We start from the raw sequence: 26,882 nt of genomic DNA on the forward strand, positions 1-26,882 counted from the left end.
CAGTTGTTTCAGCGATAACCTCCATCCCTGATAAGCAGTGCTCGCCTCGATTACTGGGCATACCATTTCAATTTGGGGCACTACTTTTGAATAATCATCGGTGCCTGCACGGTGACGGTGAGGTGCCGACGCATTCTCTTATGCTGCAGCACGATATTTGCGAGGCTTTTAACGCCGTAGACTTAACCGCTTTGCGTCTCTGTCCTCGGTCTCTTGCGGAACTCTGCATTCCCGCTCTTTAATTGACATCCACTGAGCCCGTATTGGCGTATTGCTCGCAGTTTCGCAGTTGGGATGAACTGCCTAGGTTCGGAGGGGGGGGGGGGGGCAGGTGATGGGTCTTCTGCTGTACTGTCCGTGGTCGGCGTTGATTTCCCTTCATAGTCTCAACACAGTTTTCATTGCCTGTCTAGAAACAAAGAGGGACCTCTGCCACCCAAATGAAGTGCAGTTCATTCTCAGGAGAAAGTTGCAAATGCAGTTAGAGTTTGTAAGAACCTGAATTTCGTACTCATGTCGGGGTGTTCACACAACGAGTTGTCTCTCTTCAAGTCTGGCAACCTTCTATATTCTGAAAATATTATCCCTGAAAGTTGAGTTTTCTAAAGAATAATCATTCCTTACTTCATTAGCGAATTAAAAACGTTCTGATGATTATCATTAACAAGAAAGAAATAATTCAGTCTCAGTACATTACGCTATTTTTTTTATTTTTGCCGTTCGTAAGTTCTTACGCGAGTTTTGCAACGTACGTTGCTTAAAACCGGAATCTGTTCCCTTGTGTAGCTAACTGTGGGAATTGCCCAGTAGAACGCGCCCTCAGCTGTTGTTTCTACAGAACGAGTTGTTTGTTTCGCGAGTTAGACCATCGATTATTATAATTATCTGTGTGTGCTAGCGGTCGGTTTGTGGCGATGACGTAGTCGTTAACCCGACTCCTTATAAGTGAACCCGCCACTGCAGCTGGTTTTATCTTCTTTCCCTTTTCTCCTCTCGAGGCCTATGTTTTCCTGAAAGGAGGGTTAGGGAAGCGACTACTTCTTCTGGACAAATTCTGGCGCACGATTCTACTCGTGACGTTGTACCAGACACAAAGATGTACCACACACAAAATTTCAAGATGGCGCCGGTGGCTTGCAAACAATTTCGTGGCGCCGAAATGTAATCACCAGTTATAGAATCGCAGAAATTGTTAATAATAAGTATGTAAACTAACGGAGCAACCGCGGGAAAAATGGAGTTTTGGATGGAAAGAAATTAAGATGTACGGTATGAGGATGGGGAGAAACTAAGATGTACCGTATGAGCCTGAGGACCACAGTAATACTGAAATATGGGGAACTCAAGAGACAGGAACTATATATAGCTAAAAATGACGAAAAATAACGAAACTTTGAATCGACACGTAAGTAAATCCTGACGTAAGATTCAACTCATCTGCTTTGGCCAGTTCATCAACACACAACAAAAGAAAGGATACATTTTTTCGGTTCTATGTTGTATGCATTTTCTCCTTTTCGCGCGAATGTTAATAATTGCAAGCCCGTTCCATTATTTAAACAGTACACTCGATTGACGGATTTATTGACTTATTTTTTATTTTAGCGTATCGTTCGAGGGAAGAAAGCAGGATTCCAGACACTGCCTTTGTGAAGTGAAATTCCAGTAGGAATACGCGCGCCATCATCGGGTAGAATTTGTGAGGCACGGTGTAGTGGAAGCCGTGGATCGAAGCGTTCGCAGTGGCAGATGCTAGCTAGTGTTTGCGACGGCAGCAACCGGTTCTTCGGCGGCATTTTGCCCAAGTGGCCAGACGTGACGTGGGACAGGAAGATGTCAGTCGCTGATTCTTGTCACGCATTCACTGTGTTCAACTGTTACTGCAAAAGGACAGTGAAGCAGGAAGGGGGGGGGGGGGATACGTTGCAGTGAAACGCCTTGAGGTTACACTGCTCATAACTGCAAATGTAACTGCGAAATAATCGCGTATGTAACGCTTATGCAAATTTTGACAGTTTTTCGGTATTTTTAAAGTATTTGGTTGTTGAATCTGAAACTACGTAAACTCTTTGTATTGTATTTGGTTGTTGAATCTGAAACTACGTAAACTCTTTGTACGACCAATGTATCATGAGTGAGTGGTGAGTTAGCGCGTACTTACATCACTCAAGTGTGTTGTCCGAGACACTGGTGTCAGTTTTTCTTCCCAATCAGTACTTCGCACTACATAGCGCTGACGTGCGTGGTTGCGTTGTTTCGCTCTGTAAATAACGAGGATGCGTACAGCAACAATGGCCAACTCGCACGAGCGTGAATTTGGCGTTGCTGTACTCAACTTCGAACTTTCACACTTAAATAACGCAACATCGTTAGTTGCGAAAGAAGTCCGACGCAAGATATTATTCGTGCTGTAATAAAGTTCTAATTTGACGGAAAAAGCGTAAATACTGAAACTAAATAGATTATTATAGCTTCGACTCCATATCAGTGTTTTTCTACTGCACTGCTAAATACTGATGAGATGAGGTCTGTCACAGAGTATTATCTAGCAGCGAGTCTTCTTTTTAAGTGATGATGTTATCTGATACGTGACATCCGTATACTTAATATAACCTGTGTGTAATTTATTAGTGGAAATTAAATTGAAAATACTGCTGTGTTGTGGTAAACAAAATATAAAAGAAGAATAAAAACCGAAATCGTTAGACTTACGACTCTCCATTCTTTCCAGTATAATCAAGAACAGCGACAGGAACTGCTCGAAATTTACATTGATACCTTACGTGACAGTTGTACTTAAATGTATTGCGTAAAAGCTAGAAATGACAATTGCCTTCTTAGAACTCAGTTAGCAGCTTTTTTGATTATATACCAAGTTTGTACTTACGAAAATAGTTGTCACTTAGAATGCGTATGAATTTAATTTGCTTATGACGACTGGCATGCTGTAAGACATGCAGAACGTAGAGGACAGTCATTTCAAAGAACGATGTCACATTGAAGCACATTTCGATTTTTGTAGAGATGACTCGAGAATTACGTACTCTGTAGTGAAAAGTGGGAAAAAATACTAACGCTGAGATTTGACGCTTCAATCGTTGAAGTTTTATGACTTTTCTCGGCGTCTCTACGTTAGAAATTAAGGCGGGTTGTTAATGGCGAGCCGGCCGGTGTGGCCGTGCGGTTAAAGGCGCTTCAGTCTGGAACCGCGTGACCGCTACGGTCGCAGGTTCGAATCCTGCCTCGGGCATGGATGTGTGTGTTGTCCTTAGGTTAGTTAGGTTTAATTAGTTCTAAGTTCTAGGCGACTGATGACCTCAGAAGTTAAGTCGCATAGTGCTCAGAGCCATTTGAACCATTTGCTAATGGCGAGCCTGCCAGGTTCACTTAACAGTTTATGAAAATAAGTGATGAACATCATATGGGATACATCGAATGGTGTTAGGCTGGCCGGTGACGAGCGTTAATCAAATTGTCTTCAGTTTCGAGCTGGAGTCTACAGAAACCTGATGTTGCGTCACCGTTCTCCGTACTAATTATAGGCAACGCAGGCACTGATAAGTTCGTGCTGCAGCAGTTGTTGTATCAGGAGCTGCACGGCACGTGCAAGATGTTTTCTCTGGCGTGGACAGGGGCGAGTTATTTACCCGGTGAGAAGAGAAGGCGATAATGAAGAGAATAACACAGCGGGCGCCTCGCTCGTTCTCGTTCTGGTCGCGTCCCGAGCAGCGCGCGCCTCCAAGGACAACTAAGGTCCGGGAGTAGTGGGCGGGCAGAGATCACACCACTGCGCAATTTTAACTTAAATAAGAATTCACTCCCTGACACACACATCACAGTGGGCTGCTTAAAAATTGTTACTTGTGAGGCAAAATATAACGCAGTTCAATCTGCAGCTCTTTCACGCAACGCGTTCACAGAGCCCCTATTGTGTGCCACTGGAAATACTTACGTTATAATGCCGGTCGTATGTTTTGACGTTCCCCGCCACTTTTGGAAGAGTGGTCGTATCCAGCTGTATACGTACTTGTTTGTCCCAGTTATAGATTCTCGACTCGCAAGCTAGAGTAGCTCTACATGTTCATCCACTAGAATCGGCTCTTACGGTCTAATCACTGAACGTTTGAATTTTGTGATGAAAGTGGCACGATGTAACTGAATAAAACAGAACTGCTATCCGGCGTTCCCCAAGGAAGTGTTACAGTACCTTTCCTGTTAATAAACTCTTTAAACGGTCTGTAATGCATTGTGAAGAGACGATGTACGTATGCTGTCCTTTACCGTCTAGTAAAGCCATCAGATGATCAATACGTATTATAAAATTATATAGTCAGGAAGTGGCAATTGGCCCTGAACAATAAAGTGTGAGGTGCTCCACGCGAGTGCTAAAAGGAATCCGGTAAATTTCGGTTACACGATGATAATACTCGTTTAAAGGTCTTCGGTTAAACCAATTACCTATTACAGTTACGAACAACTTAAATTGGAAGCATTACATAGAAAACTTTGTGGGTAAGGCGAAGTACAGAATGCGTTTCACTGACGGAACACTTACAAGATGCAACAAATCTACTAGAGAGACTGGCTACACTATGCTTGTCTGCCCTGTTCTGGAGTGTAACGGTGCAGAATTCCTACCTGATAGGATTGACGGAGGACATGGAGAAGGTTCAAAGAAGGGCGGCTCGTTCTGTATTACCGCGAAATATGGAATAGTGTGTCGCGAATACGATACACGAGACGAGGTTGGCAGTCATGAAAACAAAGATATTTTTCTTTGCGGGGAAATCTTTTAATAGAATTTCAATCACGAACTAATTTTCTACTCCGAATGCGAAAATATTTTGTTTATACGGACTACATAGGGAGAAACGACCATCGTAATAAAACAACAGAAATCTGAAAATATTTTGGTTCAAATGGCTCTGAGCACTATGGGACTCAACTGCTGAGGTCATTAGTCCCCTAGAACTTAGAACTAGTTAAACCTAACTAACCTAAGGACATCATACACATCCATGCCCGAGGCAGGATTCGAACCTGCGACCGTAGCGGTCTCGCGGCTCCAGACTGCAGCGCCAGAACCGCGCGGCCACTTCGGCCGGCGGAAATATTTTGGTGTTGATTTGTCGTACTTGCTGGCGGAGAGCGGATCGGTCGAGAAATATCCTGAAACTGGTTCTGTGAATCCTGTGCCAAGCAGTTGGATGAGGTGTAGTGTTAATGAATGTGTGCAATGGTGTGACACCACGGCGGCATGAGCGAAAAACTACGTTACTGGTGGCTCATCGTAGTGTGTGTGTGTGTGTGTGTGTGTGTGTGTGTGTGGGGGGGGGGGGGCGCGCGTGCGGGGCGGCGGAAATAAAGATGTTGAATGCTGTAAACAGCTATCTCACTAGAGCAGGAATAATTGAGGGTTATTGCTAGATTCGTCGCTAGTGTACTGGTCTGAAAATTTTGTTCCGATAGTGCCTCTCTGATTGTAAGAAAGGGCAGTAAGGATCATTTTCGAACTGGTAAGTGTTGGAATCGGCCGAGAAGGCAGTTGCGAATCGTCTGCAGCCGTAAGCTCGCGCTCGCTCAAGCTGTGCGTTTTGCGGAAGCCGAGAGGCGGGTTGTCGAAGTGAAGAACTTTCCGAGCTGTCTGCTGCGCGGCCGGGCTGCGCTGGTCGGTGACGACTCGCGGGGCGCGGTGACGTCACGGCAGTGACGTAGCGCTCTCGTGGCGCCGCCGCGGCCGCCTGCTCAACTAGCAGTCGCAGCTAGAGCGTCAGTCGCTTGCCCGCCGTCGTAGCTGCGGTGTTTAGCGCGCGTGCGTCCCTTGACAGTTAACGCCTCTGCGTTCGCCATTGACGGCGTTGCTTCGTCTTATCGGTAACATTGCTTTCCAACAATGAAGGCCAAGGTTATTAACAACGTCGACTACCCTTCCGTCGTCATGAAGCAGGACCTGCTGCGGGAAGTCGTCATGAAGTACATTGACCACTTTTTTCCTAAGTAAGTACAAAAGGCAATAGCCGTGTGGCTAGAGACACGCTTTCCGTCGCCGCTAAGGCGCCAGCGCACACCGTGTTCTTTGTGTCGGCCGTGGCGCCCGCCATGGCTGCCCGCAGCGCTGTCCCGCGGACTTTTCCAGAGCTGCGCCACTCGCGGAGAAAGCGGAGGTCGCTTCCTCCTGTGTTCAGCTTCCCGTCTCTTCAGTATCTGCATTGTTTGTGCCAACAACAACAACAACACACAAATTCCCGGAGTCGCTCTCGAAATGAGCGCTACGTTTTGCACATACGTAGCACTCGCTGGCAGGCAGCTGGAACAACATGGTGGCGGGCGGACGCCAGTTACATCATATGTACAGTTAAAGCTTCACCTCTGTTTTTTATTTGACCCTTTTTCGAATTGTCATGTAGCAGTATTCTACTTGCATAGCAGAGTCAATTGCAGCAGTCAAATTCTCGAATATATATAAACAGTTTCAATAATTAACTTCCGTAGATGACAGCTACTTGCTATTAGGGTATTTGTACACTTATAATTTGGTCCTTGGTTTTTTATCGGTATCGACATGGAGGGGAAGCACGTATATTGGAATAAGGCAACGAGAACTCTGATGCAGCACACGTTATATGAAATTTTAGAGGAGCACGAATCGCAGCTGTAAGCGGAGGTTTCCAGGTTTTTCAACGGAGAGACACTCGTGTCTCACCCACAGTTGCATTGAGGATTCCGAAAACAATTTCTGTGGCATCTTAATTTCTTCCGAAAATTTTAGCGTTACTGTCGCCGGAAGGAAGAAGTGGCTTTTCGAGCCGCACGCAGTCACGTACTGTGTGTGTGTGTGTGTGTGTTGGGCGCAGCCCTGCCGGGGCGCTTTGGCAGCAGCAGCAAGAGAAGACAGGTGCCGGCGGGGCGGTCGATATTGTGCATCGCAGTGCGCCGTTGCGACACACCCGCCTGCGTTTTCGCGCCCTCTAGCTTGGCATTTGCTCTCCCGCAGTGTTGTGATAATACTGACTGTCAGCACCCTGACAATCTGCCCACTGCTCGTCAGTTATCCTTGAGATACTTACCGGCTGCAGTTCGACAGAAATCAGTGCCCACCGATATTCACTTCTCTTTTTGTGTTTCCTGTAACGTGTGTTCCATTAAGAAATCGTTGATGTTTTAGGTTAAACAAAATTTCATTTTGGACCTTTAAGAAGCATTGTTATGTGATCCTGTTGAGTGGCTGAACGGTCGTGTGTATGATAAAAAAAGAAAAAAAATCCGGAAAAGTACTGAAAGTTATTGATAAGCATGACCACAAAGTCTTCAAGAAAAGAATTCTTAGATTCGCCACCGCCTGAGATTCGCTGACTGCCCAACTGAGTTTGGATTGTGCCATTCATAATTACCTTATTTCGGGATTGTTGTTTTGTGGCCATACAACTTCGTAATTTTCTCGACAAGGATTGCATACTGAAACAATTTCAAAATAGTTTCGTAGAAACCAAAGCTATTGGCGAAATTTGAAGTGCTAATTTCTCTCCTTCGTAATATGGCACAATCCTTGGTACTTGTATCATTACCGTGTCTCCTTAACTGTCGTGACTTCCCAAGAAGAAATAGCCTCCTAAGTGAAATGTCGTGAGAATTAAGCCTAGCATTGAACCTAATGTCAACGTGATTTAATCGCTGGATTGTATTCTGAAGCGGCAGCGTCGGCCACGGCTTGACGCTCGCGAAAACTGGCCGCTCCATATTTGGCGAGAGACTCCCACCGCGCCCGCCATTTCGCTCCCCTCCGCCGAGTTCTGCGCGTTTTGCCACGTCGCGCTCGCGGCCTGCTCGTAGTATTCTCTTGTGTTGTAGAGAATTAGCATTTCCAAACATCCGTTACAGCTAGCCAAGGCGGCAAAGAGCAATTTTCTTACAGTTCTGCCGTGAGGCAGTTCTAAAGGCAATCTTTACGCCGTGTCTGGCTTTCAAGGACACTACTGCCTGAAAACGTCTTACAGGTACCACAAGTCTACCTATTACCCATGGAGTAAAATTTTCCCCAGTGTTTTATTCTACTTCACAGTAGCTGAGTGATTTTTCGCGTAGTGTATGGCATCAGATGTTGATGTTTTTAGTGAATTACGTACACTTCTTAAGCAGTCGCAACTTTGGAACACTTTCAGCTAACTGAATATTATTTATACAAAGTTGTAACTGTTAATTGGAGGTTCGGAGGGAGGGGGGTGGGAAATCCGAAACAGATTACAAGTCCTGAGTTCGATTCGAGATCGGTTGAGTGATTTTCTGCTCCTGGCACTTGGCCATACTTTTACCTCGACGAACAACTTGGACGGGTGAAAGGTTCCACGTTTCGTCGTGTCTCTGTTACACATTAAACCTCATCCTCCGTTCCCTTTCTATTAGTAGTCGAGGCAGTTGTCTTTTTGACAAAAGGCGTCTTGCGATTAGACCTGGTTGTACCTAGTGAGGCTCGAGTGTCGAGAGCAAAATTTAGGTTGATAACTGAGTGAGGTGAAAAAGTACGTAACCCGTTACATGACTTTGTATGTTCACTCATGGTCCTGTAGGTCCCGGGAACGTTTAGTATTCCTACCAGTGTAGTCAGACTGGGATTGAATTCCTTAGCCATCAAACTGACTTCCTGGATTTTCCTTTAGTATCGTACTGTGAATTTCAAATAGCACACGATAACAAGTTTCGTTGTTTGTTACGCACCTGTTCATTAAAAATCTCGAAGTAATTAAGCACACCGCATGTACTTACTTCAGTTTTAAACAACTCTTGAAAGTATTAATATTACTACCATTAATCTGTGAGTTTTCTTGTTCCAATAGGGCTTTTTGTAGGTACTTTATACATCCCTATTCTTTAAGTCAGTGTTAGTAGAGCAGCTGGTCGAGCATCAGGGAAAGTATTTCAAGTTCCTGCCCTAGCTAGATTAATATGTACAGTAGCTATCATACCCTTCACATAGGAAAAAAGTAGCACCCATGTTGCACCATTTCATAAAATGCGTGGGCCAGTTAGTTAATATGTCGAAGGAGGAAGTCGCCGTTGCTGTATCCTGTAGGATCAAATCTAACCGCGAAGTCTGGTATTCCGGCACAGTAACTACGTGTATTTAAAGGAGAAGCTCTCATAGTGAACGCGCCTGTCATGTCGGAGCCGGCGTACCCTGTCCTTGGTGCGACCTCTGAACCGACTGAGCCACCCGGTCACAGGGGGGCCGTGCCGTTGTCGAACTCCGGACCGCGGTGCAGCTCGGCGTTTACCCTGCCGTAATTCCCCGCGGTAGAGTCGGCGTAAGACGCAGCCACAGACTGACCAGGCTGGCTCCCTGCAGCAGACAGTTCCGAGTTTGTGCGGAGCCGGTGGTCGGCCGCCCCGTTGTGTCAGCCACGCCACGCGACCCAGAAACGCCGATCCGACCGCCCTTGGGCCTGGCAGGGCCGCTTGGCCTCGCCCTGAGGGCAGCCAGCCCTCCAGAGTAGGCCCGCGCCGCGTAAGGTAGCGAATGCGCGCCAACCCTGTGCTTCACGTGCGTCGGTCTGCGAGCAGTCTCTCGCTCGTCCTGACAAGATTTATCTGCACGAGGTGAAACTGTCACGAAGTATTGTGAATGGCGGTTGAAGCAGCTGTAGAAATTTTCTCCGAAACTGGACATGTAGGAGCTGCGGGCTTCAAGCCACGTCCGAGTGTTACACCTTATTTTTTCCAGATCATCAAACAGCGACGTCGTTCATATGCCTTTATCGAGCAGACTAGTACTCGTTCTCGGATGCTGGACGGCGTGCAAGTGTTTAACGTAAAACTTGCTGTATTTCAGGGGTCGCGAGCTGCTCCCTCACGTCCCAGAAATGGGTCAAATGGCTCTGAGCACTATGGGACTTAACATCTGAGGTCATCAGTCCCCTAGACATAGAACTACTTAAACCTAACGAACCTAAGGACATCACACACATACATGCCCGAGGCAGGATTCGAACCTGCGACCGTAGCGGTCGCGCGGTTCCAGACTGAAGCGCCTAGAACCGCTCGGCCACACCGGCCGGCTCCCAGAAATGGTTTGGCCCGAGGTTATAGGAATCGCTCTACGGGAAACGACATCCCTACCAAAGTGGGGTCATTGCGCTGCCCGTATTCTTACTTTCTACGTAATATTATGAAGTTTCGCGAAAAATAAAACGAAAAAAAAGTGAAATGTATGTGCAGCCACTCGAAAGGACCACTCGTTTCTTTTGAAGAAGTTTTCTGTTTTTGGCCCGCCAATCGCTGAAATTTGGGAGCTGAGGCAGCGGCTCGGTGCTTGCCGTGGTGTGCGGTGCCGAGCCGCGTGTTGCGATCTGAGAGAGCGCCGTCCGCATGTGGGTCATTGGGGCGGCCGTTACGACGCGCAGCCCGCGGCTCCGCCCGATCACCTCAGCTCGAGTCTCTGCAGTCGCCGTGAGCCGTAGCGCGGCCTCCCGTCCAGGCCCTGGGAGGACACAGGTTCAAATCCCCGCCCCGCCATCCTCATTTCGACATTCTGTGACTGTCGTAAACTGTCACAGGCAACTGTAGAGCCCCGACCGATTACTCCTTCCATTCGTCAAATCAGCCACAGTGCTCCGTCGCTACGAGACTTCCAACTCTGACCTATCTTCCACCGTGCCAAGCTGTTTACTATTATCGCCTGTTTTTCCGTGTTTTCAGGGGCTTTAAATATATCCATTACGTAATGAGGTGGGAATACGTCAACACTGTAAAGTCGTATCCCGAAAGTCCTCCATCCGTACATGGAAGACTCTGTGAAGTTGCGCAACTATTCCTGCGTTTACTCTCTTACACCAGTATATGTATATAATGTATCTATCGTCTCAGCAAAGAGTTAACGACACACTTCTCCTTGAAGAGAGAGTAACGAAAAAATGAATAGGAGGAGGGAGGATATTTTAGTGCAGACCTTGGCTACCACAGAGGGCCGTATCGATCAGTTGCCACTGCCGCAGCCGGTTGCAGGAGAAAACCGCCCTTCTACGGATAAACCGCCCGCTCGTGTTCTCTTTGGCGATGCGATTTTCGGTGGAGGTGTACACATTAGTGCAAAAGTATGTGTGTATGTAGAGCGGAAAAAAATTACAGTAAACGGACGGAGGTGCTTTGTAAATTTCGCTTTCTTGCATTATCAGAGACACCGTCTTTCTGTTGCTCGGTACTACTATCACTAAGCTACGGGGGGGGGGGGGGGTCCTTTGTGAATTTCGGCTTCTTGCGTTATCAGGAACACGTCTTTCTCTTTTGCCCAGTGCTACTTTCTTTAAGCTACTTTGTACGACAGTAAAGTCTCAATAGAATTTTGACTTGGGCTTGTTGTGATTTTCCGGAGATGATAATGCCAATTTTTAGCTCTTTATGACTAGTTTTTGTGTTCATTCGATTGAAAGACTAGGATGTACAGTATTGTCACAAGAAATACTTACATCAACGCCGCAGTTCCATTTATGTGCGCACGAATAAATGTTTTACTGACTTGTTACTTAAGTAATTGGAAACGTTCGTAAGTAAAGAGAGATTTTTGTTTTGAATCTGTCGCACAGTGGTGGAGGTTTGTCTGTACTTGTGTTGTGGACCGTTAAGTCCGATGACAATATAAGGCGCAGACTGGTTGGTGTTGTAACATGTCTTTCGCAGTTTCCGGTGTCTACTCTGCTGTTTCTGTTATGAAACGTTCGAGTAATCTTCAGGCGGAATGCAGTTCTTCTCGCACTTAGCGACAGTGTTGAAGGTTAAAAGGTGCTGGCGCCACAAATTAATGCTCTGAAATGGATAAAGGACTCGTGATTATAGATATTATATCCGAGCACATAGTATCGCAGCATAGGAATTTTCTCCTCGGATATGCAGTCAAGACGCTCCTTTCGTGATGATTAATGCATCCTACAGAACTGGCTAATTAAGACCTTTACTCTGATATCAGCCACTTTTCCAACGTACCAGAGCTTCTGATCAGTAAGGTTGCCAACTTTCCCGCGCAGCATTTTTGTCATTGCTTTATAACGAATTAAATTATCAAGTAATCACAGTTATATTTTTTAAAAAGTATTGATGTTTGCAGTTTTGTCAGATGTATGTGTACCTAACATAATTTTTCTTCTTTATGTTCACAGTGCCTCCGGTACCAGCGCAGTTGCCATCGATAACAAGATTGAACAAGCAATGGTAAGTTGTCATCATTGCACCCGCCCTATGAGAATAACGTGTTTGCTGCTGTGGCCGGGCCGAGTGCAGTGGGTGCCTGCGGGTTAGGGCAGAGAAGGAGCCGGACGCCGCTTACTGGCTAGCGATGGGGAAGGAAAGCAGTTTTCTCAAAATGTAATGTCAGCTGCAGGCACACACTCTGCTTGGTACTGCCGTGCCTTGGAATTTAGCAGTAGGGTTGTCAGCTTCGTGTAATATAAAACCTTGTTGTGGCTCCTCACACGCCGTGATCAGCCGTCAGACTATACAACTGAGCCGATCGTATCTTGTGATAGGGACCGGTGACTACATGCGCGTTACAGAACCAGCGAAGCCGACCGAGTCTGCAGAGTGGGGGAGACGGGTCACTCACTAAGGTACAGTTGGCGTGTATTTCTGGGGAAAGCTCCCTGTTCGTCGTCTGATTGATATCATTTGATGGCAGGAAGCGGCTGCGCCGGATCACACTACTTCCAGAGTATCGTTGTGTAACGACTCGATTAATATTTTCAGCCTTGGCAGCGGCGGGATGTTGTAGCAACGTTCGTACAACGTACGTGAATGGATATAACGAGGAAAAGGGACATCTGCATTTGCATGTTTTGAGATGTACTGTACCTGCCGGGAAACGAATGAATGCGAAAACGGGGGAAAACGGCTTCGCTGCTTTAAGAAACTCGCTGAGCATCTACTTCAGGTTTGAATTCATTTCGGCGATTTGCATCCTCGACGACGCTTCGCGCAAGACATCGTTCTGCGAAAGCCAGAGAATTTTTCGTTAACATGTAAAAAGCCTCTTTCTTTTCCTTCACGAAATGCAGACTTTGAGTCCTAATACAGTCAGTTTTTCTGGCTAGTGACTTACAGTTAAGTCAGCAGATGTACAGCAGAGAATGAGTGGCAACGCAAAGCGGAAATTATTTATGTTTTTTTCATTTATTTCTTTATACCAGAGGCTGCACTGCGAACTATTAAATTAACTGGAGTCTGTAAAGCAAACATTAGAACGGACTGTTGTTAAAGATCAGTTTTTGCATCGCCGAAACTTGTTGTAAATGAAAAGCACAATCTTTTTGTGTTCTATGGGATTAATTTATTTTGTTTACAGGTTTTCAGCCTACAAGGCTACATTATGTTGATGGTCTTGTGAATCGAAAACTGGCTAAAGAAATAAATTAATCTCCTAGAAAATACACAGTATTGTGCTCTTCATTCATAATTATGGTGTTGTGCGAAGAAGCGACAGAAGAATGAGCTACCATTGCATCTTCTGACGCATGGTCATTGTAAGGATGATCGAATGTTTTATTTTTTAGTTTCAATTCAAACTGTACCTAGTTAAAATATTTTGTATCTCCGTTAGATAGTGGGCCACAGAATTAGTTCTCTCCGCGGTATCCTGGTACTCTGAAGCTCTGAGGCGTGCACGGTTGGCTTACACCTTTCACTGGTTTGTCATGTGCTTCAGTCTTGTGGCTCAGTGTCAGAGTGACTGTGTGTCAGACCACAAACCCAGAGGGCTGTAGTTCGATCTTCAAATTATTTCTCCTACTTTTCTTAAAATCTGGTCGTTTTACCTAAGGCAATGGTTTATTAATGTGAAAAATGCTGAGTTTCACCGTGGTTTGGCGTCCACATTTAACTTCAGCCCTGAGCCCCCACCACCCACCCCACCCAACACCGTAACTGGCTGTGTGAACCAAGTCGAAAGAAGGTAAGAGCAGGGCCTGCCAACTGCTTTGTTCAAACGGACCTTCGCGTCGAGGGTTGCTTTAATGTAAAGTCGTTCAGTTTAATGGCCACGGGCTGCGCTTAATTTTTCTCGATATACAGGGTGTTACAAAAAGGTACGGCCAAACTTTCAGGAAACATTCCTCACACACAAATAAAGAAAAGATGTTATGTGGACATGTGTCCGGAAACGCTTAACATCCATGTTAGAGCTCATTTTAGTTTCGTCAGTATGTTCTTTCACTTACGCTCAATGGAGCACGTTATCATGATTTCATACGGGATACTGTACCTGTGCTGCTAGAACATGTGCCTTTACAAGTACGACACAACATGTGGTTCATGCACGATGGCGCTCCTGCACATTTCAGTCGAAGTGTTCGTACGCTTTTCAACAACAGATTCGGTGACCGATGGATTGGTAGCTGCGGACCAATTCCGTGGCCTCCACGCTCTCCTGACCTCAACCCTCTTGACTTTCATTTATGGGGGCATTTGAAAGCTCTTTGTCTACGCAACTCCGGTACCAAATGTAGAGACTCTTCGTGCTCGTATTGTCGACGGCTGTGATACAATACGCCATTCTCCAGGGCTGCATCAGCGCATCAGGGATTCCGTGCGACGGAGGGTGGATGCATGTATCCTCGCTAACGGAGGACATTTTGAACATTTCCTGTAACAAAGTGTTTGAAGTCACGCTGGTACGTTCTGTTGCTGTGTGTTTCCATTCCATGATTAATGTGATTTGAAGAGAAGTAATAAAATGAGCTCTAACATGGAAAGTAAGCGTTTCCGGACACATGTCCACATAGCATATTTTCTTTCTTTGTGTGTGAGGAATGTTTCCTGAAAGTTTGGCCGTACCTTTTTGTAACACCCTGTATAGTAACGCAACGTGCGTATTGAAAATAACAAAACCAAATAATGTACCTCTTGCTTTAGTAATTGGTGTAAAATTTGTACCCTTTTTGCTTTATTGTTCCGGAAGTGGGTGTGGACAGCGAGTTATAACACGATAACCCGACACAAGTTGTTCTGCCCGTCGCTGCTAACCGTACGTGAACACGAAGCACGCCACGACTGATACGGTGGGGGTGAGCTATGTCCTCGTGCGCGCCGGTGGAGAAGTGCGGAGAAGCAAAAGTGAATCCACTGCGGGACGACAGAAGTCTGGCAGACGGCGTGGCCTTGCCGTGGTGGAAGGGCCGCGGGCCGACCGCCTTGCCGCAGCGCGATCGATGTTGCAGGCGGCGGACCGGACGAGGGGGGTGGGGTGGCGGGGGCTGTCTGGCAGTGAGTGGGGTGGAGTGGAGCGTACACCAGCCCAGGCCGGCTCGGTTCACCTGCGGGCAGACGGCGCCGGCGAGAAAAAAAACACGGCCTCACAATAACTGTCTAGATCTCCCAGTCACAACTATCGTCGTGCGATACGCTGTATTGAAAACTCCAGCCGTTTTGAGTCGACAGTAAATGCTTGACGTACACTTCTCTTTAATATTTCTCCTCATCGTAGTCTAGTACTGTCAAGGTTCAAAGTTACCACTCCGAAGTTACTTACCGCTCCTGCACTCTAGGAGTGTTCAGATTCTGACATTTAATGTAAACACTGCGGTCATTACTGTCGCCTAGTAACGATCTCAAGATTCGTTGGCAGTAGCACACCTCCACTCCTCTTTGCCCTCTGTTAGTCTACTCATTTCGCCTGCACCGTATCCGATCTGCCCGGAGTGTTGCAGTCTAGATCTTCAAAGGTTCATATGGCTCTGAGCACTATGGGACTGAACGTCTGAGGTCATCAGTCCCCTAGCACTTTTTTTTTTAAATTTCTTTATTAACCATCAATAATGATTATACAACATAACCCACTTCCTTATATGATTAATGGGTCTTACTTTCTAAGTATGTTAGATACAATTTGCAGCTAATTACAATGCAGTGGCTTGTGAGCTACAGCTATACTCTAATTACAATGGGCAGCTATTCTTACACATATTAGTATTTAACTCCTATGATCTTAACTAACTCTACTACCTGCAGCGTCACAAATGTGTCAAATATATGTTGTTGTTGTTGTTGTGGTCTTCAGTCCTGAGACTGGTTTGATGCAGCTCTCCATGCTACTCTATCCTGTGCAAGTTTCTTCATCTCCCAGTACCTACTGCAACCTACATCCTTCTGAATCTGCTTAGTGTATTCATCTCTTGGTCTCCCTCTACGATTTTTACCCTCCACGCTGCCCTCCAATGCTAAATTTGTGATCCCTTGATGCCTCAAAACATGTCCTACCAACCGATCCCTCCTTCTAGTCAAGTTGTGCCACAAACTTCTCTTCTCCCCAATCCTATTCAATACCTCCTCATTAGTTACGTGATCTACCCACCTTATCTTCAGCATTCTTCTGTAGCACCACATTTCAAAAGCTTCTATTCTCTTCTTGTCCAAACTATTTATCGTCCATGTTTCACTTCCATACATGGCTACACTCCATACAAATACTTTCAGAAACGACTTCCTGACGCTTAAATCTATACTCGATGTTGACAATTTTCTCTTTTTCAGAAACGATTTCCTTGCCATTGCCAGTCTACATTTTATATCCTCTCTACTTCGACCATCATCAGTTATTTTACTCCCTAAATAGCAAAACTCCTTTACTACTTTAAGTGTCTCATTTCCTAATCTAATCCCCTCAGCATCACCCGATTTAATTTGACTACATTCCATTATCCTCGTTTTGCTTTTGTTGATGTTCATCTTATATCCTCCTTTCAAGACACTGTCCATTCCGTTCAACTGCTCTTCCAAGTCCTTTGCTGTCTCTGACAGAATTACAATGTCATCGGCGAACCTCAAAGTTTTTACTTCTTCTCCATGAATTTTAATACCTACTCCGAATTTTTCTTTTGTTTCCTTTGCTGCTTGCTCAATATACAGATTGAATAACATCGGGGAGCGGCTACAAACCTGTCTCCCTCCTTTCCCAACCACTGCTTCCCTTTCATGCCCCTCGACTCAACTGCCATCTGGTTTCTGTACAAATTGTAAATAGCCTTTCGCTTCCGGTATTTTACCCCTGCCACCTTCAGAATTTGAAAGAGAGTATTCCAGTTAACGTTGTCAAAAGCTTTCTCTAAGTCTACAAATGCTAGAAACGTAGGTTTGCCTTTTCTTATTGCCTTGCCCATCCCCTAGAACTTAGATCCACTTAAACCTAACCAACCTAAGGACATCACACACATCCATTCCCGAGGCAGGATTCGAACCTGCGACCGTAGCGGTCTCGCGGTTCCAGACTGAATCACCTAGAACCGCTCGGCCACTGCGGCCGGCAGTCTAGGTCTTCCTCTCCGTCTATTGCCGAGAATCGTTCTTTCCATTCGATTAACCAGAAAAATACTGTGTTGGCAGAGCAGGCGAATTAATTGACCCCTTCTCGGTAGCACCGATCCTTTTTTGCCTCCTCTTCTAAGAATTTCTCGTTACAGTTACTGCTGTGACTTTCTCGTGTCTTGTTCCTTGATATTACACTAACATTTGCAGACATCGAAAAAAGGTTTTCAACAGGTGACGGTAGGGATAGGGGCAACTAGTTTTTTCTCTGTGCTCGCGAATTTGTCAGCAGAAACATTGGAACTGATAATGTTTCTCAATCGAATTATGCGTTTCTGTACACTACTACAGCTGTCTCAGGTGTTTGGGGAAGGGGAGGGGGAGATTGGCCAAATGCGAGAAGCAAGATTTCCCACACCGTGCTTTTCCAGACGCTCTGGAAAATAAAAGAAGCGCGCAAGAACAGAACGTGTGCTCTTTCGGCAGTGTTACGTTCACACTGAGCACATTTTCGGCCAATTTCGCGAATTTTCCGAGTAGATATTAACAAATACTGAGATACAATATCTTCCTTTCCGAAGAATCTCAAAAGCCCTTAACATTGGTAAATTCTTTCCTCGAAATACGTTTGCATGACTGTCACGGTAGATGAATAAAATTAAAGCATTGACCGTGTCGGAAATATTGTTTAAGTGTATTTAATTTTTCATGATATGTCAGGAGCGTTCACTTGTTCTTGTGATGCCTGCATGCTTAGCGAGAAGTCGACCTATGAAAAATTTCACTTCTTAGAAAAGAAAATGAAACATTGCAGGTAAAAAATTGTTCTAATTGAGTGTATCACTGATTTCAGTGAAACGTTCTCACCTCGCAGCTTTGGGCTAAAGCTCCCGTAAATCACAAGGCTGCGTCACGTTTTCAAGTCTTAAAGAAGGGGTTTGCTCTTAGTTATTGATGGGGTTTACACTGTCAAGAGATTATGTAGCGCGCGCGCGCGCGCGCGCGTGTGTGTGTGTGTGTGTGTGTGTGTGTGTGTGTGTGATGACATGACAAATGAGTGTTTGAGGAACAATTGCGCAAACTGATTTTCGTGATTGCGCTCGTTGACATCCTTATTTTTTCTGTCGATGCCCCTGAAGCAATGATGGATTACCTGCATGCACCTATGATGATACGTGAGCCATAGAGTGACGTGGCAACTACACATTTGGAATCGGGGGGAAGCTGACTGTATTACACAAACTAAAAGGCAGAGGCGCCCAGATTTTTTTCTTCTGTGTGTTACTGGTCATATTCCTGTTTTCGCTAGTTTGGTTCATGCCGCACCGTTAACAGCCCACGTCCGTGGCAGATCTGACAACTCTCAGTTCGCTTCCAGACGCTTTACAGTGCAGGGCTGACCGCTGACAGTGCCGTCAGGTGAAACAGAAGGGAGGGGAAAAGGGTCTGCTTCGTTCCATTTCAGTCCAGAAGTATGTACTTGCACATATTCGGTTGTTCAAATGATTGATGTACACCGATGACGACCTTGAGGAATGAGTATAAAGCTGGTATAGTATGTTCAAAATCTTTGAAAATGGCGATTTTTTCGGGTAAAATCGAATTTTCGTGCTGAAACAAGAAAAGAAAAAATAAATAAACAGCGTTGTATTTAAAAAAGGGACTCGTGACGTATCAGGCTTTCTCCGCGTTGTTAATAGTGTGGTTCGAGGTGTTTTATCGAGTTGTTGCCATTTTGCGCTGTACATAAATATCCGATCCGTTCAGCGGGATACAGTGGCCTCTGGGCAGCATATCGCATTTCCCCCGTCTTTGCGTTCTCGGAAGGTTTCTTCTCGCGGAGAAGTTGAGCCTCGAGTGCAGGGACAATAAGCTCCGGTGGTAAACATATTTACTGTCTCTGCACAATGAGAGCCGTAATACCTTTGCCGGGGTGTCGGGTACAAAACACGCCGCTCCATTCGTGCTTGCACAATAAAGTGGCGCGCTGTTGTGCGCCTCTGGAAGCTGGGAATTGTGCGTGTGGTGTCGATGTTGCCCTCCGTTACGATTTCCGCCTTCCAGTCGCTGTAGGTGAGAGCGCACAAACTCTTTTCGGTGAGAGGGGCCTCGAAATCCAGAATAGCGACGGCCCTGCCGAGATCCCCTAGAGGGCGAGGCAGAACGTCGACGAAGTGTCCAGCCGTGTGAAATTAAGTTAAACGCTGCGCAATGGTAAACGGTTGACACAGACTTGTTTTCACGATGACAGTCTCCGAGAAGAGATCAGTGACTGTTTAAATGACGTGCGATCCGAGAGGGCAGCCGCCGCCGCCGCCGCCGCCGCCGCCGACACGGGCTGCAGCTTGTAGAGTCAGTGTCTGATTCTCTGTTAAGTCGACAGCCGCGGCGGTTGAAGGCACTAGACTGGCATTTGCGTGTAGCTGATTTAAAATCCCTGTCCAGCCGTTCAGACTCAGCTTTTCCGTAGTTAACGCGAATGCTGGGATGACTGCTTTGAAAAGGCTACGGGACATATCATTCCACGCCCTTGCCCAATCCGATATGGCGCTCCTCTCACTGTAATGATTTCTGTGGCGAAGGGGCGTTAAACCCTGATCTTATTTTGTTCCGTCACGGAAATTCTCGTTAGTTAAATGATTTTGGGGACGGAATTGAAGCAGATCCCGTGCACGCGCTGGTGTCATTTAACAGCTGCTACGTTTGCTCGGGGCAAGTCCGCATGCAGAGCGAAGCTGAGAAATAACGAGGAAACATGTTCCGTTCCAATGAAATTGCGAGAGCACTTTTCACTTCGCTCCAGGAAGGCGTGAAAAATGTGGAAACTACAGTAGAAACGTGACCCCCGTGTCCGTGCTCGCTGTCAGTCGTCTGCAGAAAGTTACGGTAATATTTGTTGCACTTAGTAAATACTACGCTTGACGATTTATTCAAAATTAATCGTAAAATTTATTAAGATTACTTAAAATGCAGTGCGCTTACAAGATTAGTGCCGCAGCTCGACAGGGTAAAACGGAATAAAAATTTTGTAAAACAAAACAGAGATGTCTGTTCTGCCACCCATCGATGTTATTTATTTGTGAAACGCAGCATTTGTGCACAGACCGCACAAAGCTGTTGCCAGAGGGGTCACAAGAGTCTTACATTAGCACAAGCAGTACTTACCCTGCCGTCTTCCCCAAGATACAAGATGCTGCGTTGTCGTACGGTCTTTCCTTATTCGTCAGTAAAGTGCGCATACACACAAAGTGTCTGTTGGCTTCTGTCTCGGGTTCTTCGGCCGGCGTCTCTTGGATGACTTTTTGACTTTTCTCTATCACGAATGGTTGGCATTGTCAAAGCTTCAATCTCCATTACACTACTTCAGATTTACACTGAAAAATATGCTGTAGCGTGTCCACGTGTTGCATTCTGCTGTGCCGAAATCACTTAACTGACACTACACATTTCCACATCCACATCGAGAAAGGGAATTTCTATTTTTGGAATATTACCATGTAAGTACTGTGCGTATTAACGTATATTACTTCAAATAGGTATTTGGCTTTTGGTCAAACGATAGCAAGCAAGGACTTAGGTAATTGGATTAATCTCTATTTTAGAGTACGTGTGTACAAAACTTAACCACATGATGCCTTTCCAAAACTGCTGCCATTTACCTGCGGAGAGTTAGAAAGTAGCTGTTGATGGTTACTCGAGCTGCGTCGATCTCTTTCAGGTTCGTTGTTTGTTCGCTGGTTTTATATCCTGTGGGATTACCCGTCAAGACAATACATTTCGGATGCAAGATTAGCATTCTGCACTGTACGAGCCACCTTCAAATGACTGCCACCGCTCCGCAGAAAGGTTTTCCTTTCCCCAAACATGCCCTCATTTACATACTTGGGTACAAACGGTGCCACACTGGACTGTTAGGCTCGTGGTATAGCCCACTGTCACTCGCTCTTGGTTTCCCGAAACCACTAGATTTGCGTCTGTCTTTCACGTTTGTGACCAGAGTGACAGTTCCCGCCTGCAGTCTTAAAAGTTCAGTAAGTTCAGTGGAGTTGTAGACGGGAAGTTTTACTACTGCAGATAAATCACTAGTGATCGTGGTAGATGGAGACCCGACGGAAGGGCACCTCCTGTCGCGTCGCTCGTAGTGACAGAACATAATTGTTTGTAGCAGAAGCGTCGGGCGATCGCATTTTTTGTTTCTCTTGACGTGTCTTTATTGATGCTAGGGCGGCAGTGTGTGGCGATGACTGGCAGCGGTTGAATATGTCCACGCACCGTAAGACAGTCTGTATTTTGTGCCTGTGCCGGTATTTATTTACCCGCTGGCTGTCAGCGGTGTGCACGCGGCTTGCGGACGGAAGCGTGGCAACAGCGGAGCGCTTGCGCTTTTTCTGTATTTGTTTGGCTCTGAAGGTCAGCGAGTTGCCCAGCTGATAGCAAGGCGAGCTTCACGCTGACCGTCATAAGTGTTGGCACCTCATTCCGTCCCCTGTCCTATCGTCTGTTGCAAGGTGTGCTCGTGTCAGCTATGACCGGTTCTCGCGTTTTTCCTCTTAGAGCGCGCGCGCTCGTGTGTGTGTGTGTGTGTGGGGGGGGGGGGGGGGGGAGGAGATATTGCCAAAGAAACGAATACCTTTTTCTATAAAAAGATGTGGCGCGATGTGACTGTTTTCACTGTGTTTATGAGCTGTACGTCGGTCATTTTTACAATTGTTTTGTCAGCAGGTGATTTAGTGGGAATGATTGTACAATTTAACTTTTTCGTGTTCAGGCGAATCTAAAAGTAAAAATTGAAGTAATTTCAGCATAAGGAAGTAGCTGAGAACACATTCCGTAACTCTCCTAATTTGTTGTTAATCTGGCTTGTATAATCAAGAACTTTGTCACATGGTTATTACTTCAAATGGCTCTGAGCACTATGGGACTTAACGTCTGAGGTCATCAGTCCCCTTGAACTTAGAACTACTTAAACCTAACTAACCTAAGGACATTACACACATCCATGGCCGAGGGCAGGATTCGAACCTGCGACCGTAGCGGTCGCTCGGTTCCAGACTGAAGAGCCTAGAACCGCTCGGCCTCTGCGTCCGGCTGGTTATTACTGCCGCCGGGTTTTGAAGACACTCGTTGTAAGGCATCGATTTGTCCGACACTTTTTTCACGAGTATATCAGTTCGCGTCATTTATGTTCGTGCACAGTTTCTAAGATGCTGCGTTCTCTTATGAAATTACGTCCTTTGAGTGACGCCTGTCACACTGATTGATGCTTCGGTAGTTAGGTTTATCGACACAAGTGTTAAGGCGGGAATTGACCAAGCGATACAGTCGCGAGTGAAATCCAAGAACCGAACCAAATAATTGGCAGGTGGGTAGCATCCAACTGAGTTTAGGACGGTAATGAAGCATCTTTGAGGTACACTTTTCCTTCCTCCGCTTACTGCGTACCCGTGACATACACACGTTTTATCTGTTTGGTTACAGATTCTTTTCCGAAGCCGTATCCGTCGGACGTTCGTAATAGATGTATTACGAACTCGCTGACGATGACAAAAGTAGTCCGAACGTGGCCGAAACTTGTTACGAATATACCTCCTGTGAAACTTTGCAACTTGTCCGAGGTACGACGAATAAACAAAGGAACGTATGGGAAGCGCTGAGGCGAGGCGCCAGCGGCGCGAGTGTAATATATGGTGGCGGGTGGAGTGGAGTGCGAGTGTCGCCTTATCAGCAGCACCATCCGGCCGCCTTCTCCGCCAGCTGCGAGCGTATTGTTTGTCGCCGCTCGAGGGAGGGGGGGGGGGGGGGGCCGATACGGCTGCGCATATATGTGCGAGCGGCGGACGCGGCCCGCAGTTAGTTAGCCAGTCAGTCAGCCGGCCGAGATGCTTCAGCGCAACGCGCCTTCCGCCTCCAGCAGGACGCTGGCTCGCCGGTCTTCCGAGTCACTACTGTACGAGGTGCACCAGCGCGGTCAGCCCAGGCCCTGCTACGTCATCGTCCCAGACACAGAGGTGCGCTCTCCTCCTCGCCCCTTGACTCTGTCTGTGGCGCTGGCCGCTTCTCTCTCTCTCTCTCTCTCTCTCTCTCTCTCTCACACACACACACACACACACACACACACACACACACTCACTGTTCATTCCGCCTAGGGAGACGAGCCATTCGTCGAATCGAAGCTGCTCCCGTCTCTATCTCATCAAAATGGAGACTTATTGGTATTTAACATTCGCTACATTCGATCGTGCAGGTTGTTGCTGCTGTCATTGTGGATGCTTATCTGGCAAACTGGTAAAACATTTCTCTCTTGGGAGAAAATGAGTGACCGCATTTGTAGCTCAATATTTACCGCCAAATATGATATTTTCTATTCTTACTTTGACATTTACCTGTGTACCTAATATTTGTCACACGTGCCTTCAAAATCGAGTGTCGAGTGTTTCGCTGATGACTAATTCGTTCGGTGCCTCTCGTGTTATTAAAGATTTTACTATTTTTTTAACGTTTCATTAATTGTAGAGTCAAATGTAGTGTTTGTCACACGCAGTGGTGAGCTGTGACTCTTTTTGTAACACTGCCTTTTTTTACTTTACAGGATCTCGTGAAAAGCCACCTCATGTTCGCAGTGAGGGAGGAAGTCGAAGTACTGAAGGAACGTATCGCAGAGCTCATGGACCGAATCTGTCAGCTCGAGACGGAAAACACGATCCTGAAAGCGCACGCCTCTCAGGAAGCCCTGGCGCAGTTGGGCCTAAATAATCAGGGCCAGCAACAGCAACAACCTCCGTCTCAGCAGCAGCAGCAGCAGCAGCTACAACAGCAGCAGCAGCTACACCAGCAGCAGCAACAGCAGCAGCAGCAGCAACAGCAACAGCAGCAGCAGCAGCAACAACAGCAACAGCAGCAGCAGCAGCAATTGCAACAACAACAACTCCAACAGCAGCAGCAGCAGCTGCAGCAACATCAGCAGTTGCAACAACAGTCGTCAGTGCAGCCACAGCAGCAACCTCAGCAACAGCTGCAGGGAAAGGCACTGAATGGCACTCTCCCGTAATTGTATCCTAAACCCCACTGTGGTATTCTTGTTCCCACACACTAGTCAGCTGGGAGCTGGCAAAAAGGGCAAAGACTTTATGCTTATTGCAGTTCTCCTCAGCCTGTCAGCTTGCAGTGATACTGCTCCACTGTTTGTGTAAATCTGAAGATGCTCGTTACTTTGATTGTTTTAGTTAATATATGTAATGTCAAGTTTTCCAAGTATTACTGTACTGTTGAAACGGCAGGGAACCTGGTTGCTAAGAAATGGAGCACTCACACTAGTAGATATCCCATACCATACGTACTGCAAAACTTGTGGGTATCTTCTGTCTGCCTTTCTTTGCTCTGAAAGAGAGAGAGAGAGAGAGAGAGAGAGAGAGAGAGTGTGTGTGTGTGTGTGTGTGTGTGTGTGGACACGCAGGTGTGTGCACATAATAGAATCTCAGTTTCTGTTTAAACAGTTATTTAAGGAAGGACTGTGGTGCTGCCATTATGTATGAAGTGATTGGTTTGGAGACAGGAAAGAAGACTGTTTTATACTAGGCATTTTATGTAAATTAGTGAGATGCAGAAATTAATGTCTCGGAAATGTACACGAAAGGAGTGTATTACGTGTTTGAAAGAGTATTGCTGCGTTCACTTCGAGAAACTGGCTGTTAGTAGATGTGTAATAGTCTCTCTGTTGAATCTATCAACTGCTAAAAATGTCCACTGTTTTATGGGTTGAGTAAGTGTTGTGTATTTTGGATATTAAGTTTTCATGTTTATGGATTTTTGCTGAAGAAAATAACATAGCTTTGGTGGTGTTGAATGAATTTTACTGAAATGTGGTCTGAATGTAGAAACCACATGACTTCAAAGATGATATTCTGTCAGCTCAGATTTCATTTCAGAACAACAGTAGTTGCAATGTAACTGGAATGGAGTGAGATTTGCATTGAACCCTCATACAGAGTTTAAAAAATTAGTACATGCTTTTGCCCCACAATTATGCTAACTTGAAACACTATTGTATATTTATGGAGGGCATGTCACTATGGCTGTGCTAATAAGATAATTAATTTTTTAATGGTTCTCGTGTAAATATTGTAGTGTCGAACAGTGTAAATCCCGCCCTCCATATAGTATATTGTTAGTGGTACATTTTGTATAATTGAGTTAGGATAATTCGTTTTCTTCTACCGTGTAAGCACTAACTGCTCAAGAAATGTTAAACTTTAATTCACCAAAATGTTGTTGAAGCAAGAAGTTACAGAAGCAGAATTGATTACTTACTGCAGTTAATGCAACTAACGACACCTAATACAATATAAATCTTAAATTTTCTACTGTTTATAGGACACAAAAGTTTTGCGGCATATCACATTGTAATTCTAATGCGTACTTTTAGAAGTAAAATAAAAAAAATTAAAAAAAATATAATTTCTATCTGCCACATACTACTCTGTCTGGTGGAGCACATAGAAGAGGTTTCTTGTAATTAATTATGATTGTTTGACACTTTCTAACCATAGTTTTTCCAAGTGAGATTTGCCTTATACAGTGCTGCTTATGGTTGCTTTATTGAGCTCCACAAAATGTGATTTAATGTCTTTAATGCGAAATACTTGCTTTCAAAAGAGTAGAAATTTGTAATTTTTGATTGAGCAAACACTGTAAGTTACAGTAACTGAAAAATGACTTCTCATTATGCCTCTGAAAACTCCTAAGAACCATTCTCCGAAGCAGTGCAGTACTTATTCACGATTATTAAGAAATGTGTGACATTATTTACCATGTGCACAGTTTTATTTGACAATGAAAATTCAACAGTAACAATAACGAAAATCACTAACAGTCTTAATCAATGTAAAAATATGCTAGTGTCTTATAGAGTGAGACGTATATTTTAAAAAAAAGTGATTTTTAATTGTACAGTGTGACTGTGTACAGATGACTGTTCGAGGCCAGCTGTGGACTGTTGCTGGGCCTTAGTGTGTTTTGTAATTAGTGTCAGTTGTTACATGTTAAGTTATCATGCATTGGAAGTATTGGAAGACAGATGCTTTATCTTCTTTGTGGCAACATATACAAATGTATTTCTGTATATATACTTTTATTCAGCTACTTTTGTCAACTGGCGATAAAACTGATTTGAGCAAAACAATGCTTGAGACATGGTTCCTTATTATTATTGTCAGCTTGATTATTAATAAAAAATCTTTAAATAAATTTTATTTGATTGTTTTTCAATTTTTGTTTTCATATACCTTTTGTTGTCATCACTGCCCCAAGTTGCAGTAGTTTATTGTTACCTGATCAACACCCAAGCTTTATGAGGGGCACACTGCAACAAACCTCTCCTTCAAAAGTAAGTTAAAATTGTTTGACTAATGTGTTGTTTGCTTTCAAGGTTGATCTCAGGAAGAGTGTGGCTCCGAAACACGAGAAAGAATAAAAAAGAAGACACTATTTTGTGTTAAGTACTTGTAATTCAGGCTGGCACAGTATATGGCAAAGCAGTTGCAGCAATAATAGCTTCAGGTGATACTTTTATTGAGAGCATTTGTGCAAAAAACTGTCAGTGGTACTCTCAC

The 26,882-nt window shown here is 45.3% G+C and overlaps 1 protein-coding gene across 2 annotated transcripts in view; it reads left to right on the forward strand.

Moving 5' to 3' along the window:
* The window catches only part of LOC126417694 (uncharacterized), a 540,342-nt gene extending 513,820 nt beyond the window's left edge, over nt 1-26,522 (forward strand). For both annotated transcript variants that reach the window (XM_050085139.1, XM_050085140.1), the window contains 2 exons: nt 12,144-12,195; nt 23,864-26,522. In XM_050085139.1, coding sequence (XP_049941096.1) covers nt 12,144-12,195; nt 23,864-24,322 — 511 coding nt within the window. In that variant the 3' untranslated portion in view covers nt 24,323-26,522. The remainder of the gene's footprint in view (nt 1-12,143; nt 12,196-23,863) is intronic.
* The last annotated feature ends 360 nt before the right edge of the window (nt 26,523-26,882 follow it).

The sequence above is a fragment of the Schistocerca serialis genome, chromosome 1 (assembly GCF_023864345.2).
Source record: "Schistocerca serialis cubense isolate TAMUIC-IGC-003099 chromosome 1, iqSchSeri2.2, whole genome shotgun sequence".
Lineage (NCBI taxonomy): Eukaryota > Metazoa > Arthropoda > Insecta > Orthoptera > Acrididae > Schistocerca > Schistocerca serialis.